This window comes from Elephas maximus, chromosome 4 (assembly GCF_024166365.1).
Source record: "Elephas maximus indicus isolate mEleMax1 chromosome 4, mEleMax1 primary haplotype, whole genome shotgun sequence".
Lineage (NCBI taxonomy): Eukaryota > Metazoa > Chordata > Mammalia > Proboscidea > Elephantidae > Elephas > Elephas maximus.
In genome coordinates, this window is record NC_064822.1 from 108,064,581 (window position 1) to 108,082,870 (window position 18,290).

An 18,290-nucleotide genomic window follows, 5' to 3' on the forward strand; every position below is an offset into this window, starting at 1 on the left:
AGCTCCCTCCCTGTGCCCACACTATAACTGAGGCCGCTGGGGTCTGAGGAAAGGGGTTAGCACGGAGACAGAAGGGGAGAAACACAAACACTGTGGGGCCTGGATAACCATAGATAGGGTGGAAATTGAGAGGAAAAAATACAAAAGTAGGGCATCAAGAAGGAAATATAAAAATAAGAAATGGGTAGTTTACAAAAAGGAGCCCCTGGGTGGCACAAACAGTTAGGCTCTCAGTTACTAACCAAAAGGTTGGTAGTTAGAAGAGAGCCTTGGTGAGCTGCTTCCGAAAGGTCACAGCCTTGAAAATCCTATGAACACGGTTCTACTCTGCAACACCTGGGGTCGCCATGGGGCAGAATTAACTCCATGGCAACTGTTTCTTTTCTTTTTAGGGAAACCCAGTTGCTGCCAAGTTAACTCGGACTCACGGCAACCCCATATGTGTCAGGGTAGAACTGTACACCATAGGGTTTTCAGTGGCTAATTTTTTTGGAAGTAGATTGCCAGGCCTTTCTTCTGAGACACCTCTGGTGGACTTGAACGCCAACTTTTCGGTTAGCAGCCAAGCACATTAACTGTTTACACTACCCAGGAACTCCAGTTAGGAAAAGGGAGCTAAAAAAGGCTGGGTCAGTGGGGGGAGGATGGGTCGATACTGAGGGGAAGGGCTACGAACACATAAGAGGTGGAAGATAAACCCAAGGCTGGAGGCAGGGGTTGAACTGAATCCTCCACAGTTCCATGAAAGACATTTCCATCAAGCCCCAGCTTGGGGGTAGAAGGGCTGAGTTCCCTGCTGGATGCAGGAAGCCTCCTTACTGCAGGGGGCTGAGGGATCCAAACACCACCTTCACAGATACAACCCTGCCACTGACTTAGAGGCTGGGGAGGTGAGGCTTAGGTGATGGCTTGTTTGACGCTGAGGTTCGGGGTTAGTGTGTGAGCTCCTCAATCGGAAGCCAAGACCACACAGAAGCCCTTTTGAAAACTTCTATCCACCTTTCCCATTTGGAGAAAGAGGCAGGAAGCATTGCAGCTGGAGTCCCCATCTCACCAGTTTCATGTGCCCCCTACTGAGGTGAGTAGGCCTTGATGGCTAGGCTACAAGTTGTGACACGCAGCTATGGGTTGAGGGGCAGGTTGTGAAGTGAGCTGCGAGCCTGAGATCAGCAAGTGGGGAGAATGACGCACACTAGGGAAGCCAGTGGTCTGGAAATGTGAGCCAGTGAACACAGGGGACCGGCAACATGGCTCTCAGTTAAGAAAAAAGCAACAGAGGGCTGCGTGAGACAAGGGCAGGGCTGCATGGCATAATAGAGGGAGGGCCAAGAGGGCCAGCAGCATGGGGGAGAACCTTCTGGAAATGGATGTGGGAGGGCCAAGGAGAATGCAACTGAGGAAGAGCCTTTGGCCTAGGGTTGGAATGGAGCAGGAAGCTAGCCTGGAAGTTTTGCCTCTAATGCAGACAAGCCTTACTGAGGGCTTGCGCTAGTCACAATGCTGGACCTGAATGCTTTAACTCATTTTATCCTCACACCGACCATGTGAAAAACATACTCTAATTTTTGCAACCTTACAAATGAGGAGATAGAAGAGGGAGACTGGATTGCCCAAGTCACAGTAAGTGACCAAAGAAAAAAAGCAAACAAAAGAATATAGCAAAGTGTGTGCCCTTATCTACTGCATGACCTTCAAGATCCCTTCAGCTCCGGGTCCACCGAGCTATGGTTCAGGTCACAAGTCAGAAGAGGTTTTTAATCTGGAATTTGGCGCTACATCTGGAGTTTCAGCCAGAAGGATCTGGAATTTTCTGAGAGCTGGGTCTAAGAGGAATAACTCAGCCATCCTGGAAATGGGCAGGTTGGAAGGAAGAAGGAGGGATTTAAGGGCCATGCTCATGAGAGGGTTCTGCATCTTAGCAGGAACGCGGCATGGATGACTCACTGGAGGTGGAGGAAATGGGATGGGTGATGGAAGGTGGCTTGCAAGAGTGGAGAGACCCCTCAGCCTCTCTGGTGGCCAAAAGTGAACGTGAGGGCTGAGCAGGCAAAGGGATTGTCCCAAGTGCAGTCGTCACCCACAGGGGACAGAAGTGATGGAGGCAGTGGGAAGGAGGTTGGAGGTTGGCAAAGCGCCACTCAAACCCCAGAGCAGCTGCCAAATGGGACCTTAAACATCTTCAGGAAGCTCCCTCTCTCCAGCAATTCATGTCCCTGTCCTTTCTTGCAGAAGCCTTCCCAGATTGTCTGTGTTCAGCTCTGATCCCTTCCTTCCTCTGTAGTTCCTGGGGTACCAGGGTAGGAATGACATGGTGATGAGATGACATGCCTGGATCATTCACTGCATCAGAGAGAGTTCTTAGAAGGCTCCCCTTGCATCTGCCGCAGATGGGCTCAGGAGTGGTAGGTATTGCCAAGTGATGGGACCTCTGGATCAGTACCAAGATTCTGAGGAGCTTGTTGCAGAATTGCTAGCTGAAGCCCTCAGGTTCTCTAACTAGAAGGGAAGAGGTTCAATCGTTGGCAGGTGGCATCAGCCCTCCCCACCTCCCTCCTGCAAGAGGAGAGGTCAGAGAGGAGAGGGAGGGAGACGGGAGCTGGGGCCAGGGTTAAACAGTGGGTGGGGTCAGCCTGGGCATGGCAGGGAGAGAAGCTGCATCCCGCCAGCTGGCAGCTCCGTGGTGGGCACAGAGCCTGTCCAAGATCTGCCCACATCCTATCTCAGTTGTAGGGCCGACTTTCCTCTAGGCACAGAGATGGAAGGTGCAGTACCCGGGACCAATGGCAGAGGGCAGTGTGTGTCCAAAATAGAAACACGAAGGCCTTCTTTACCTGCTTGGAAATTAGCAGCCGGTGACTGCATGGGAGCGTGCATTAATGACTAGAGCCTGTGCCCTACACCCCTCAGGTAGCCCACTTGGTCAGATCTCTGGGCTCAGTCTGCTGCTAATCCACGCCCTTCAGTCATGAGCCAGTGCCCAGCCGGCAAACAGAAAGGCCACCAAACCAAAAAACCAAACCCACTGCCATCTAGTTGTTTCTGACTCATAGTGACCCTATGGGACAGAGTAGAACTGCCCCATAGAGTTTCCAAGGAGCACCCGGTGGATTCAAACTGCCGACCTTTTGGTTAGCAGCTGTAGCTCTTAACCACACCACCACCACCAGGGTTTCCCAGAAAGCCCACAAACAGATAATATATTATTACCATATACCCAAACCAAAACCAAACCCACTGCCTTAGTTGATTCCGACTCATAGCAACCCTATAGGACAGAGTAGAACTGCCCCATAGGGTTTCCAAGGCTGTAGTCTTTGCAGAAACAGACTGCCACCAACATTTCAGTTAGCAGCTGAACACTTAACCACACTGTGCCCCCAGGGCTCTTTTGCACTAGGCCACGGCTAAAAATTGGAAGAGCCAGGATTCGAAGCCAGGTGTATGATGACTCAGCCAATGTGCTAGACCTAGGGGACCATTTGCCTGAGACAGCTCTGGCTTGTTGTGTTAGGATCTGGTTTAACATTTTTCCAGAATAAAAGTGTCCCTGTTAAGACAATAAATTATATAAACTGCATAATGTGAATGTAGATAAAATTTATTAACACAAATGTATTTAATCATTTGCATATCACATCTGCATTCCTGCAGCAAATGTGAATTGAGTGCCTGCTGTGAGCCAGACCTGAGGACCCTGAGACAAGAGGTCAGGAGGTGTGGGGTGAGGGGACAGACATATGAGCTGCTGACGTGACTCCAGGAAACTAACGCACCAACTGTAACATGGGTTCGGGAACGGTGCTGTGGGTGTCGACCCTGCCACTCACCAGCACTGCAACTTGGGGAGATCACAACCATCTGGGCCTCAGTTTGCTCCCTTATAAAATGGATAGGGACGGTAACGGAGCGAGTGGCTAAAATGTTGCCTGTCGTTTAGTGTTTGATAACTTTCAGGAGGGACCAGGAAAAGCACGAACATGGCTGAAATGCTGCGCCGTGAGGGATAAGCAGGCTTTCAATCCATGGAGAATGAGCACCTACAGCTGAGATTCGCTAAGTGCACGGGGGTGAAAATTCACGGCATACTTGGAGAAAGGCTAGCGTTTAAGGACAGGGAATATTGTGGAAGGAGAAGCGGTCACGGACACCCTGAATGCCACTCCCAAATGAGGCTCACACTCGTAAGTGGCCATACCCTTACCAATCCTGCAACTGTGTCTTGCTCAAATGCACTGTGCTAACCAATCCTTAGAAAACAAACACCCTTGCAGAAAAATACGCACCTGTAAGAGCATCCTTGTATCCCTCTGGCCTCTTACTCCACCTTATTGGTAGCAGTTATCACTCCTTGACATCGTATTATATGTTTCTTTGTTTGTTTTTTGTTACATTCTCCCCAGTAGGGTATAAGCTCTATGAGAATAGGGTTTGAGCCTGTTTTGTTTCCTCTGGCCTCCCAAATGCCTGACTGATGCCTGGCACAGTCTGTGCTCACTGAAAACATGTGCAGTGAATGACCACTGTATATACACAATAGATAACAGATGCAGCTATAAACTGATATACACACAAGCCTCAAGCTTCAGGGTAGAAAAGACATTGACTAGAAGAATAAGAAAGCCAGTGGTCGCAGGGGACTAGGACTAAGATCAGCTGTCACCCAGTGCCCACCTGGCCAGAACCAGACTACTGGGGAGTGGGTTGGCAGAAATTAAAAAAATAAAAAAGAGGGACCACTCTAGCAACAACAGGCAGTTGGTGTGGTAAACTGCAGGAGCTTTTGAGAACCAGAGCTAGAAGCCACACCGAAGCTTTGATGTCTGACAGCCCAGGTGTCTCCTGGGAGCCTCTGTATTATGGGATAATGACGCCCATCTCAGAGGGCCATTGTGTGGGATAGGTGACACCATGCATGGGAAGCCCTAAGCCTGCCTGGCAGCAGCATCAGTAATAAAACTCAGCTGTTCACTAAGATCAGCTGTCACCCAATGCCAGCCTCGCCAAAACCAGACAGCAGCAACCAGCCGCCAGGACCCTGAGGGCAGCACAGGTTAGACCAGGAAAAGTCAGGCAGGGCAACGCAGCTGTCAACATCCTGGGTAATGGATTATTCCACCCGGAGAACCAAATGGCATTGATTGTTTATTGAGGGAGAAGCAGAGAACTGGACATGGTCCAAATCACAGGATAAAATAAGCCCCTTGCAGCAAAGGCCCAAGAAAGACAGGCGGGCAGAAGAGCTGGCAACTGGGTATGTGTGTTCTCTCTGCATCTTGGAGCAGTAACCCAGTGAAGGGGACTAAGGAGGAGTGGTCGCCAAGAGAGCCCATGACGGGACTGTCCCTATCAGAGCATCACCCTGCTGGGGACAGAGGGGAGGCGGATGGGATGGGGACTGTGGTGACAGGAGGAGACATTTGCTGGCTGGAAACGGAACCCGCAGAAGGACAGGGAGATGCAGGGGTTCTGAGCTTTCTGCTGCCCTTCATCTGGAGGCCTTTTTCATTCCACGGCTGCTGCCCGAGGTTTTGGCAAGAGAATCCTTGAATTTGCTGCCACAGCTGCCTTTGGTTTTGACATCGGTGGCTGCAGGTTTGTAGCTGTAACTGCTCGAGGCGCCAAATCCCAGGCTGAAGCCCGCCCCACCTGCCCCAGCGTTGGTGCTGCTGATGACGGCTGAAGTGGATGAGAGAAGACCCCAGCCCCAGTCAGCCCTGCACCCTGCCTCAAAGCCCTTCCCGGGCACCCCAACCACTTCCGTAGTTCTCTGCCCTGTGGTGGCCTCATGTGGAGACAGGGCTCTCTGTTGTGTATTTTTAGTTTACTAGGAGATTTATATCAGCACTGACCTGATGTGGTTTCGTTTTTCATGTACTTAGCCCTTTCTGTTATCAGCCTATGTCCATCTATCAATGCCAGACTTCAAGCTATTAGCAGACAGGGCTCTATCAGTGAACTTCCCCATGGGTAGGACCAAATGAAGAAAGGCACGTCATTGGGGTCTTCTGATGCTGCTGATGCTGTTGCTGGAGAAGGGGCAGCTGGGAGCATCCCTGCCTCCTAGTAATACAACACTTCACCTACACTCTTTCTAGTTTTCAAATCTGGAGGAGGTTGTTTCAGCTCTTCTTTTGTCTTTTGGCCTTTTGGGCTCCCCTCAAGCCCTCTTATTGCAGCTTCCTCTTTGTGCCCCTAAGCCTCCCCTGAACCGTCTATGTTATTCTGCCTTTTCTTTCATGTCATGGAAAGACTTAGACTTCTGGTAAGGTGACCACAGGCAGGACCAAGTCCTACAGGTACTTACAGATGCTCACGGAATTTGGATATTCACCAGACATCCTGAGAAGGTGAAAGAAAAATATAGATAAATCCTCCATAAACAGTCACCCCATCTGTCATCTCTGAGAATTAGCCTCCTCTCCTCTCGGAATTGCTGGCCCCCACTCCGTTCCATAGGCCCCAGTGAGACCACTCAGAAACTGTCGAACTAGAATGGTAAACCTGCTAGAGGTATCGGCCCTGCATCAGAGTGGCTTTGGGATTATCTGCTGTGTGGGGTAATTGTGCCTCTGCTTCCCTCTAGCTAGACCATTGGTCTTAGACAATTACAAGAAGCGAGCTCACCACCTCTCTGGGTCCCAGACTTTGTCAGAGAAACTGAATCTGGATGACTCTTGGAGGCCATCTTGCCCCTTCCCCACCCACCAGAAAGAATGCTTCATGAAGGACCAGGGGTGCTCTGTATCTCAAACACTGATGATGCTAATACTATCTCTCTCACCACCTCTTTGATATTTTTACAACCTAGTCCTTCTTACTAACTTTGGCCTTTCCTACTTCATGGCAAGCCCATTCTCTAGATGCTTTTTCCCCAATGGAGCAGAACAGAAACAGTTTGCCTTCCATCTTCCTGCTAAAGTGATAACTGCTCCAGGCAAAAGATATCTGGCCTCTCACCGGCTCTCCTCGCCCTCTAGCAGCTTGTGGTAGGTGGCGATCTCCATGTCCAGGGCCAGCTTCATGCTCATCAGCTCCTGGTACTCACGGAGCATCCGGGCCAGCTCCTCCTTGGCCTGATGCAGGGCAGCCTCCAGCTCATCCAGCTTGGCCTGGGCGTCCTTCAGGGCACAGTCCCCCCGCTGCTCAGCATCAGTGATGGCCATCTCCAAGTTGGCACACTGAGGGGCAAACAGATTCAGCCCTTTGAGTCAGATCCCAGTTCTGAGATCCTGCTCACGCAACCTCCTCTCCCTTGGATCTGACTGAAGTAAATTCTTTGAGGCCCTCCTGATTTATCTAATTTTGTAAATCGCCAGAGGTTAATCTGTCCTTCCCCCTGACTCCAGGTGCACTTCTTCTGAGCTCAGCCCTCAGCATCTGAAGGTGAAGAGCCCTCACCATGGGAGAGAGGAGGGGAAGGGCACTGAGAAGGGGGTACCTGGCATGTGACCCATGCCCTCTCCCTCCTGGTCTGTAAAACTGGCTGTAAGATTCTAAGGTCAATCCTGATAAAAAAAAAAATCCCTGGGTGGCTGGACTTGATTCAGTCCCAGAACGTGAAGGTTGTCTTGGGAGATCCTGTAAATTGTGAAAAAAATTGGGACTCATAAAGTTTCAATTAATATAATATTACTATATTAATAATAAACCCGCCACACTTGGAATGTGGCTTTCAGAATTCCCCAGAGGGTCAGGCTAAAAGGCAACAGGCTTAAAAGATACTTTTGCATAACTAACAGGTTTTACAATTTTACAAACACCTGCTATGAAGTGGAAACACATAACTTGCTAGAGAAAACTGCAGAAGGGGCTCTGCGCTTGCGTTTAAGAGAAAGCTTCCAGGTGGGCTTTCTAAGCCTTTGAGTCTTGGGTGTATGTTCTGGTCTCCCAGCCAAGGTCCTGGGGGATTGGTGGCACAAACGGTTTGCACTCAGCTGCTAACCCTAAAGGTTGCAATTCAAGCCCACCCGGTGGCACAGCAAAAGAAAGTCCTAGCAATCTGAGTCCGTAAAGATTACAGCCGAGCAAACCCCATGAAGCAGGTCTACTCTGTAACACGCGGGGTCACCAAGAGTCAGAACCGACTTGATGCGACGTGGTGGTTTTTGGTTAAGCACTTGGATTCTCTTTCTGGGACATCTCCTTCCTGGGTTGTCAAGTCTGCGTTATCCCAAGCAGAACAGCTGGAACTGAGGCCAGATGGGATTCTAGACTGTTGTCGAGCTGGCACCACCCTCCCAACAGCACAAGCACCGCTACATTTTGGATGAGCGCCCCACAGCCTCAGAGGAGTCACCAAAGGCCCAGTTGCTCAGTCATGGAAAACTGTATCGCATTCTTGGGTCTGTGGCCATGTATTCATCGGGCGGGGGGGGGGTAGAAACAAACACTGTGATTTGAATTCATTCAAACTGTCCTCTGCTTTTGTTCACTGACCCAGATTGGGGTAAGCTGTGGCTCCAAAGCCTGGCTCTTATGAATGTGGTCCAAGTTGAGAGGAGGTGAAATTCTGGCCTCCTCTGAGACAAATATTCAAAGGGATTCTGGGGTCAACACATGTCAAAAGACTCTGCAGGTAAAACTGTGGGCTACTTCTTTTCTGGAAGGGGCCAGGAGGGCAGAAAAGGACCTTGGCTGAGGGCCTTCAAGAAGAACCACAATGGAAGCCAAACCTTGCGTGTGACCCCCACTTGTTCCCCTTGGAGGACGTCTTCCCTGACCTCCATGGCGCAGTGTCATTCTGATCACTTTAAAAAGTCTCTTTCTGGTAATAAGCTCACCCAAGCATGAACTTGCAGTGTTTTATCAGTTAAACACTGTAATCAACCTCTAAGCGTAGCTTCAAACACCTTTGCACTTTTCCTGTATTTATGCACATCTTGATTTAAAACAAAAAGAACCCACTATAGGCTGTTAGTTAACACTGGTCTTCCTTCGTTCACTGCCATGAGCTCAGCGCACAGAGGAGACCCTCCTCCCCTCTTTCCCTTCCCCTCTTGTATGTGTGCAGGCCTGGGGGAGGGGGACAGTGAAAGGGAGGGCAAGGAGATGGGGCGACTTGACTTACCTAGAAAACTGAGCCTTAAATCCTCGCACTGACTCCCACAAACTTTGGGGAACTCATCGGTTTGCCTGCTTCCACCATGCTAAGAAACCATATTTACCAGAAGGTAAGAGACACCTTCCACATTTATCAGGAACCACAGGTGTGGCCCCAATAATGCCCAGAAAGGGACACCTCAGTGTATGCCGCAGCCACAACCTCGGGGAAGGCTAGGCCTGTGGCAGAGCCCTGAGGCTAGGGTGGGAGGCACTTCCTTCTCCACTCTTCTAAAATCCACTGCTGGCCACAGTTCATCATGTGAAACCTACAAATAGCTCCCTTTTACTTCTACTTCAAGTCTAACCTCCCCGGCCTGGCTTCGATGGCTGCTCATAAACCGCCCATTCCTACCCAGTGGATCCTCTACTTGCCAGGCCCATCCCCACTGTGAACATTCTGTACCAGGAAGGTGCACTTCCTCCCTACATTTGTAATGTACATCCCCACCTCTGATCCAGGCTTCACCTGGCCCCTTCCCTGAACACCTCCTCCTCTCCTCTCTGCCCCCCAGCCCAAGGTAATCACCTCCTGCAGAAAGCTTCCTTCTGGACCTCATCCACCTCCCACGTCTCTGAACTCCCCCAGCATTTACAGAGTGGCCACACAGGGTGTGGGATGCCTTATCATTTCATATGTGTGTTGACTGTGCTCTCTGGATGGACTGCAAACTCCTTAAGCAGGGGCTGTGTCTTATCCTTCTTGCATATTCTTGTTAGCGGACCCATTTCAGAGACCCACCTGCTTCTTCACATTCCCAATCTCTGAGCGGATCCTCTGGATCAGCCGACTGAGCTCTGAGATCTCAGTCTTGGTGAGTTTCAGGTCATCACCATGCTGGCCTGCTGTCACCTGGAGCTCCTGGATCTGGGGTTGGGTGACAAGAGAAGACAGCTGAGAATTCACCCTGCTTAAGAGTGGTTAGCATGGTGGTAGAGGAGGGTGACCACATGCCATTCTCAATGTCTAAACAGTGTAGGCACAAGTGAGGAGGGAAGGAAGGAGGGGGAAAGTGATGGGAAGAAGGAAGAGGAAAGGAACACCCTCATTTCCTTCTGGGCAGGAAGGCCCTGCTCCAGGTCAATAGGATCCTTGAGATCTCAAACATGAGAACCTCTGTGGAGTTTGAATTTCCTGTCTGCATTTTGCCAAAGCTGGAAATAAGAAGAAAAATAGAGATACATGGCTTACCCAGAGACACTGTGTCAGAGTCTCACCAGGGCTGTGGCTGGTGTGAACTCAGCTGTCAGCCAAGGACCATGGCAGGGGAAAAGCTAAGCCCCATGTATGTCACCAGCACATGTAGAGACTGTGACTGAGCTCTCTGGGCTTGTGCAGGCAACAAAGCTCAGCATCAAGACAAAGGAGGTCTCTGTTGAGCCCAGATAAACATGCATGCACACACAGACACACATGTGCACACACACGCATAATGAGAGGGCAGCAGCTGTGATCATGGTGCACTCAGCTCTCACCTTGCTCTGGTACAGGGCCTCGGCCTCGGCCTTGCTCTTCAGGGCGATGTCCTCATACTGGGCACGGACCTCGTCAATGATGCTGTCCAGGTCCAGCTCACGATTGTTGTCCATGGAAAGAATGACAGACGTGTCACTGGTATGGCACTGGATCTGAGCAATCTCCTGGGGGACAGTGGGAAAAGGGGGTCCAGTTAGAAATTCCCCAGGAAGGGCCACCTCCCCTGACCCTCCCTCGGACAAATTCCTCACTGCCACTTTCTGCTCTTCTTCAGTGTTTGAACCCTACCTTCAGTAGTAGCCTGCCATGCCTGTGAGAATGAAGGCCTTGGATTTTCAGCTCCAAATGGTAGGTCTTGCCTCTCCATCATGCACTAAGGATTTCTCTTACCCTCATTCCACACTCTCTTCCTCAAAAACCCACAATGACTCCTCTCCAGCCATAGAATTAAGTCTGAACTCCCTGTGGCACTCTGAGCTCTCTAGGGAGTCCCAGTGACCTTCCCCTCTCCAGGCCTCTGCATCCTGCCACACCCCTGATGCCCTTGCACCTCTCAGGCTTCTGAGTCTGCACCTGTACTGCTCCTTCAGCCAGGAATGCCATGCCCTTCCCTGCACCCACTGAAATCTTTCTGATCTTTCTCCAGGAACCTTTCCTGATACCTCAGGCAGAATTCACCATGCCTTCCTTGGTTCTCTCAAAACTCATCAACATGTTGTTTTCCCTACCAGACTGTCACCTCCTTGAGGACAGCAATCATTTCTTGTCCATCACGGTCTCCGCAAAACCCTAGCTAAATGCTCACCACATAATAGTCCCTGGTGCTTGTCAACTGCACTGAGTTGAATGGTTTCTCCCTCCCAAGCCTGGGCCCACACAATCATCCAGGATGCAGGCAAGGACCAGAGCCACTTGTAAGAGGAGCAGACCACAAAAGAGATGCCAGCGAAGTCCTTACCCCTTCGTAGAGGCACTTGAAGAATTTGATCTCGTCTGTCAAGGAGTCTACTTTGGCTTGGAGCTCAGCCTTTGTCGTGTAGATGGCATCCACATCCTGGAGACACATGACAGTTGGGCACTCTGTGAGGGGCCAACTGCCCACCTTTCCCCTCCTCCCTGCCATGAGGAGCCTTGGGTTCTCTAGTGACAGCCATGTGTAAACAGCCTTCTCCATCCCTCCACCCCGTGCTTCACAGGGGAGGGCCCAGTCCCCAAGAGACGAACCAACTAATGAGCTAACATGTTTGGCGCACATGGCTGCACCAGCAATGTGGAAAACTAGCTGAATTTTAAGCTGGAGATGCTGGGAGCAGTAGGCATCCCAGCCAAGGACTTGGAGGGGTAGCTGGGAAGTGTGAACCCCAGTCACCCTTGCCCCAGGGACTGAGTGATCCCCAGCGTCCCCTTTGTCATCCTACAACCATCACCATCCAGTCTTCTCAGGAAGCCCTCTGGGCTTTTTTTGGCCCTTCCTGCTCCCTTCTTACCTTCTTGAGCACCACAAACTCGTTTTCAGCAGCTGTGCGTCTATTAATCTCCACCTCGTACCTACATGGGGAAAGAGAGAGGAAACAGCATTACTGTTGGGATAATTCATTTCTTCAAATGCTCGCTATCAGTTAGTGTTCACTTCTGTGCCAAGAGCTGTGGGGTGGCTGTCTTCAAACTGAGGGTCCATGCATCCCTAGGGTACACAGAACAAGGGAAATTTTAAAGGAATTAATTTCCAGCTCCTCAGTACATCTGCAGTCTTCCCTAAAATGCGCCTGCCTGAGAATGCACCTGCAGTTAAGGGGTCAAGCAGGCTCTATGTCCCTGTGGCTTCCCTTTTCACAATTTTCCTTTTTTTTTTTTTTATGGCTACAACAGAAAGCTGCTGCTCTCCACCATCTGGCACTTTAGTCAGGTGCATTGGCCCAGGGTGCAAAGCTTCCCAGGCATCAACTAAACACCATTCCTTTCTTGGCTGATCAAGACATCATAGCCCCACCTTTGGGCTGTGTGTATACCTATTTCTCTCACAGACCAAAAGTTTTTCATTTTAATGAAGTCCAATTTATCGATTTTTTTTTTCTTTCATGGATTGCGCTTTTGGTGTTATATCTAAAAAATCAGCGCCAAGGCCAATGTCACCTAGATTTTTCTCCCCTATTTCTTATACATATTTCTGTTCTAGGTGAAGCAAGGCCTTAGAAAGAGGGTGTTTAGATGGGGCTGAAATGTTCTTAATTCAGATACATTGCAGACTAAGGAGGTAAGATTACCGATTATTTCGTTTAAAGAACTCATTTCTTCCATCCCCTGCTACTATCAAAGAATGTATTACAGGACACTTGTGACAGCAAACCAAATAGACCGCTGGTAAGAAATACTTAATGCCAGAAAATGGCTTTTTTCATATATTTAAACATAAACAATTCTTTTCAGTTCTTCCTTCATTCCCATGTCACCCCACTGACTGCAAAAGAAGCACTGCTGATTGGCTGAAGAAGTACAGGTTAGTGAGGTGGGTTCTTTAAATGCAGCTGAAACGATTTCTGAGACTGCTAAATTTGCTAGTTACACTGGATAAAACCTACCGTTTCTATTACAGTTCATTCTTACCTCGTCTTAAAACCAAAAAATCAAACCCATTGCCATCGAGTCAATTTCTGACTCATAGTGACCCTATAGAGGACAGGACAGAACTACCCCCATTGGGTTTCCAAAGAGCAGCTGGTAGATTCAAACTGCCGACCTTTTGGTTACCAACCAAGAGCTTAACCACTCTGCCATCAGGGTTCCCCTATTGTCTCAGTAAACGTTTAATATTGCTCATCTCCTATCAATAAAAATGAAGGTATATGCTAGCAGCCAGACCAATTAGCTTTTAGCAGTTTATGTCTTTATTTCATACAATACATAGGAAAAGTTTGATCATGCTGCCCATCAAAATTAATGGCATTAATCTAATTTTTTCATTATTTACTTATTATTTACTTCTAGAAACCAAATGCCAGAGTTCAGTACATATGTACACATTTTTTAAAAAATATATTTTACCATGTTATTGACTTTTAAATAAGTAATTTTTAAAATATATTACAATGCATAATTAAGAATACATTTATCTTGTTTTGTAACATAAATAGATGTAGAAATTATACTAAATCTACATCATTTTAGTCTTGAATGTTTTTAATAACTTATTGTACAAGATGTATTCCTTAGTTCATTGCTGAGTGGTTTTTAGAATAGTCCCCAAAATGCCTTTTGCATTTTTATTTGAATTTAGAAACGAAGTCAGGCTTTTTTCCAACAGAAAGTAAGTCTTATTTCTCTAGCTTGACAATGAAGACTGGATTAGCCAATTAAGTTAGATGACAGATATTTTCCATAAATTGAATGAGCTAAATCTGCAGCTCCAAAGTTGTGTGTGTGTGTGTCTGTGTACATATATAGAAGCACGGGATAAAAGCATATTATAAAGGAATGGCAAAAATGTATTGAATACTAACAATGTTTTTATTTTCCCAGTCCTTTCTGTTCTATTGGATTAAGCATGATGTCTCTAAAAGGCAGATTAAATAATATAAGCAATGGTTATTTATCAGTTTTGGTGAGGGTATTTTGAAAAAATTCCTAGAAATTGGGAAAGAAAATGAATTTATTGACTAGGAAACAAACGCTTTTTGCAAGTCAGGTGGTTTTCAACCAAAAGAAAGAATGATCTGAGTTGTTGCTGAACAATTGTTCAAAATGATCTCCAGTAAGTCCTTCTGTGACATGTAATCATTCATCTAAGAGACACTTGTTGAGTGTGGGGCACTTTGTAGGCACTTGGGATAAACCACTGAGCAAAACCAACAAATACGCCTGACCTCACGGAACTCAGGGAGGAAAAAATAAACAATAAACATTGTAAAACAGTTGCCAGGTAGTGAGTGGCAACTCTGGAACACCTGGCCTTTCCCCTCCAAAAGGCCCAGAGGCAGGATGGCCCTGAATGCCTCTGACCTGAGCTGTGCCTGGCGGCCTCCCCTTCTTTCCAGATTCCGCACAAATCTCCACTTCCCTTCCTAATTCCACTCCATCTCAGTTCACACTATACTCATTTCCATTTATTGGTGGCTATCAGAAAGTGTCCCCAGTTTCTGGGTGGTCTCTGAGGGCAGTAACCATGTCGCCTCCTTCCTCATGATCTCCATGCAGGACTCAGGACAGAGTGGGCTCTGCTTTGGGGGAACTGGCAGAATAGTTATGCACACACAAATTGAGCATGGGACAGGAGAAAGAGCCCAATTCCTATCATCTCCACCCTCCTTGAGTTGTGGAAGAAGCCACTAATCCCTAGAAATCCTGGCACCTCGAAGCAAGCTTCCAAAAGACCCAGTCTCACTGAGCCTAGATTGATCACTCTCTTATCCTTGGCTCATGTCAGAAAAGAAACCATCTCTGGTTCCAAATACATTCTCAATTATTCTCTTTAGCAGTGGGATTCCACAGCACAGATAATGCCTCAACATGAAATAATTTTTAAAAACTCATTTTTGCTTGGATTTAAGATTTGTTCTGGGATTGGTGGGGTGTTTCATTCTGAGAACTGCCATGGCAAACCTCACTCAAGAGGAGCTACAAAGCCATCTGGATTGTCCTTCTGGTTTTGAGATCATTCTCTTTCAGTGCTTGAAATTGAGCACATCACTTCTTAAGCAATTCAGAGTACCATTTCATGTACATTTATCTTCTTTTTAAGTCCCGTTCTATCTGGATCTCCCTCCCTCCCCTATGAGAAAGGAAATAGCAATGGTATCAGTAAAAGTTCTAATGAGGCAAAAATGCTGGAACCTAATGAAAACCTCATCTGTAGTCAAGACTCTCCAGGGGAATATTCTCTGCCTCTCCACCCACCTCTTCTTGTAGTCTTCCACCAAATCCTGCATGTTTCTCAGCTCCGAGTCCAGCCTCACCCTGTCTCTTGATTGTGTCTCTAGCTGCTTCCGCAAGTTGTTGATGTAGTCCTCATAAACAGGCTCCAGGTTCTTCCTGTAGTTGTTCAGGTCCAGCTGCTGCAGCAGGTTCCACTTGGTCTCCAACACTTTGTTCTGTTGCTCCAGGAACCGCACCTGGAACCCAAAGGTGGTCATGGCCCAGAATCCCCATCCTGTCTGCCTCACAAGAGTAGGGGGAGGACCGTAAACTAGAGGCAGTCATCCTGGGGGTAGGGAAGGAGAGGCGGGGCAAGAAGGAGCCAAGGCTCATCAGAGGGTACCTTCGGACAGGTGGACCTGCCCATCTGGGTCTCCAAGGTAAGAAATAAGAAAAAGAAACCAGGATGATTGAGGTAGATTCTTTTGCTATAAATGCTGGCAATTTCTGAGTAAAAGTAAATGGGAAGCAGGGGAGAAACAGTGACTGGGGAATAGCCTTAGAAATTTGCTCTTGTGATTAGGGTGTTCTTTCTTATGTGTGTCTCCATTGTTCTTGGTTTGTTTATTTTTCAAAGCAGGTTACCATATCTTTACATAGTTCCTTCATACTTGACTAAAGATTTCACATTTTGGACTCATGAACTTCAGGCTGTCTTCCACTCACAGCTGTCCTCTTCTCACCTATTTCTTTAGCTTGAGGGAGAGAAGGGAACATGCTGGGGACAGGCTGACTTAGTAAGAGGGAGAAAATGATCTCTTCCTCTGGGATCATGGTGATGTTCCTCCCACCACTCCCTTTCCCCTCCAACCACATTACTTTTTCCTCCCTAGTCTCGTGGTGAGGGACACAGACCACTCTATCGCTGACTGCTCTATTAATGTGAGCACACTTCTAGCCTCCCTATGTCTCACTTTTCCCATCTGCAAGGCAGAATAATACTAGAATCATGGTTGTGCATTGAGAATGAGAACCACTTGGGACAGTACCAGGCACTGATTCTCCATAAATATAAGTCGTTGCTATTATGTCCCCTGTCAGTCCTGATCCAGACCTTCTACCCAGAGGGAGATAAGGGTAAAATTAGGCTGGATGTGGGCATTCACTGGGTCATTGTCTCCAAATCTTCCAGAGACATCCGCCCTATTACCCCAATTTCTCAGCATCCCCCCAACACATATGGGTTGCTTGACATGCTCTCCTTTCGAATCTTCTCTCAGTCCCATCTTTCCTTTTCTGGCCCTTTCTCTTATCTCCTCCAGAAAACTTCCTGACTTACATCCTTACCCTGCTTCCTTCCTTCCAAGCCCTTCCCCATTTGCAGAGTATCACGTTCTCGTGATGCTCCTTGACCTGTGGCCCACTAGTGACCCTGTTCTGGATGTGTGTCCCAACACTTGTCTGATATCAGGAGCCTTCAGAGGGCCCATTCCACTGGGCTCCTGCCCCTAGAGCATCCTTCCCCACCCAGGGTCTGGACAAGGAATGAATGGCACTCCTGTTTATTGGGCGTGCGTGCCAGGCACTGTTTTAAGTACTTTGTAAATGTCCCGCTTAAGCCTCATTACAGTCCTCTGTGGTAAGAAACATTATTGTGCCCATTTTACAGATGAGGAAAGAGACGCTTAAAAAAATCGGTTAAATACTTCCCCCAATTTCTCACACCACTCATCAGTGACAGAGCTGGGCACCACTGGGGCACCAGTGTCGGGACAGGCAGATGCTCCAGGACTCACCTTGTCGATGAAGGAGGCAAACTTGTTGTTCAGTGCCTTGATCTGCTCCCGCTCCTGAGCATGCACTTTCTGGATCTCAGGGTCCAGCTCCACGCTGAGGCGGGCCAGGAGGCTCTTGTTGACAGTGACCTGAGGGATGCCCCCAGGTGGGTATACGGACAGACTTACCGGCCCCAGCCCCGCCCTGCCAAAGACCGTGCCCACGAAGCCGCCCACGCGGCCCCTACAGCCGCCTGCGCCCTGAGCCAGCGTGTAGCCGCCGCCCCGGCCGCTGATGGAGATGCGCCGGCTGCCTCCCAAGCTGAAGAGGCTCTTGCTGCCAAAGGCGGCCGAGCCCTTGACGCCGGCCCTGAACGAGGCTGAGCTGCTGCGGACCCGGCCCGAGATAACAGCTGAGCAGCCGCTGAAGCCCAGGTGCTCCCCGCCGGAGTAGAAGTTAAACTGGCGGCTCATGGTTGCACGGAGGGCGCTAGGGGGCGGTGCAGGGGGCGAGGAGCTGGTTGCGCAGAGGAGCGGTTGAACACTCAGCTCCCGCTTGTCCCTTAAATAGCTCAAGTGCTGGGTTGGGCCGGCTGCAGTCAGCCTAATTTGTAGTTCGGCCACATCTTTTAGGTCACGCGGGCCTCTTGGTTCTTCATTTCGGAAATTACCACCCCCTTTTTTATTTTCTCAGAGATGTTTGTCTCTTCCACCCTGAACTCCCCATGAATCCTCTATAAAATGGCCCAGAACCCTGCATTTGTGCTGCTTCCATCCTGTATTATAATAATTTGGCTACCTTATCACCTGCGCTGCCCTCCAATTACTGGGGTTATCACTGTTAAAATCTCTGGCAGGAGCTTCCAGTGGGTCTGGCCCTCTCAGGTTGTGTGTGTTTAGGGTAGAGAGGAAACAAATGTCCAGACTGATTCTGCCCCAGAAGGGCATGAACAGGGTCAGGTATGTTCCAGGGAATCATCCTTAGCCTGTCCCCTCCTGCTTCCCTAGACTTCTGAAGGGGTCAGCTCTGTCCAGAGTGCTGACAGCGAAGTTCCAGGGAGGAGCATTCTGCCGCACTGGCAGGGACCTCT

The 18,290-nt window shown here is 48.8% G+C and overlaps 1 protein-coding gene across 2 annotated transcripts; it reads right to left on the reverse strand.

Annotated features, from left to right (window-relative positions):
- Positions 1 to 5,485: 5,485 nt before the first annotated feature.
- Positions 5,486 to 17,673, reverse strand: LOC126075462 (keratin, type II cytoskeletal 72-like). Of its 2 annotated transcripts, XM_049883217.1 has the most exons (9): positions 17,221 to 17,673; positions 15,467 to 15,681; positions 12,064 to 12,124; positions 11,535 to 11,630; positions 10,576 to 10,740; positions 9,842 to 9,967; positions 6,958 to 7,178; positions 6,305 to 6,339; positions 5,486 to 5,676 (listed from the first exon to the last, which is right to left on the reverse strand). In XM_049883217.1, the coding sequence occupies exons 1-9, from the start codon at positions 17,671 to 17,673 to the stop codon at positions 5,486 to 5,488; spliced, it is 1,563 nt and encodes a 520-aa protein (XP_049739174.1). The 2 variants fall into 2 exon arrangements, with proteins under 2 accessions (XP_049739174.1, XP_049739175.1); XM_049883218.1 differs by lacking the exon at positions 9,842 to 9,967.
- Between the last annotated feature and the right edge of the window lie 617 nt (positions 17,674 to 18,290).

Excerpts from the sequence above, each read along its gene's own strand:
- LOC126075462 (XM_049883217.1), bottom strand. The coding sequence starts at position 17,673 with ATGAGCCGCCAGTTTAACTTCTACTCCGGCGGGGAGCACCTGGGCTTC. Across the intron at positions 12,125-15,466 it reads GTGGAAGACTACAAGAAGAG|GTACGAGGTGGAGATTAATA; the intron begins GTGGGTGGAGAG and ends TTCCCCATGTAG. Across the intron at positions 10,741-11,534 it reads TCAAGTGCCTCTACGAAGGG|GAGATTGCTCAGATCCAGTG; the intron begins GTAAGGACTTCG and ends ACTGTCCCCCAG.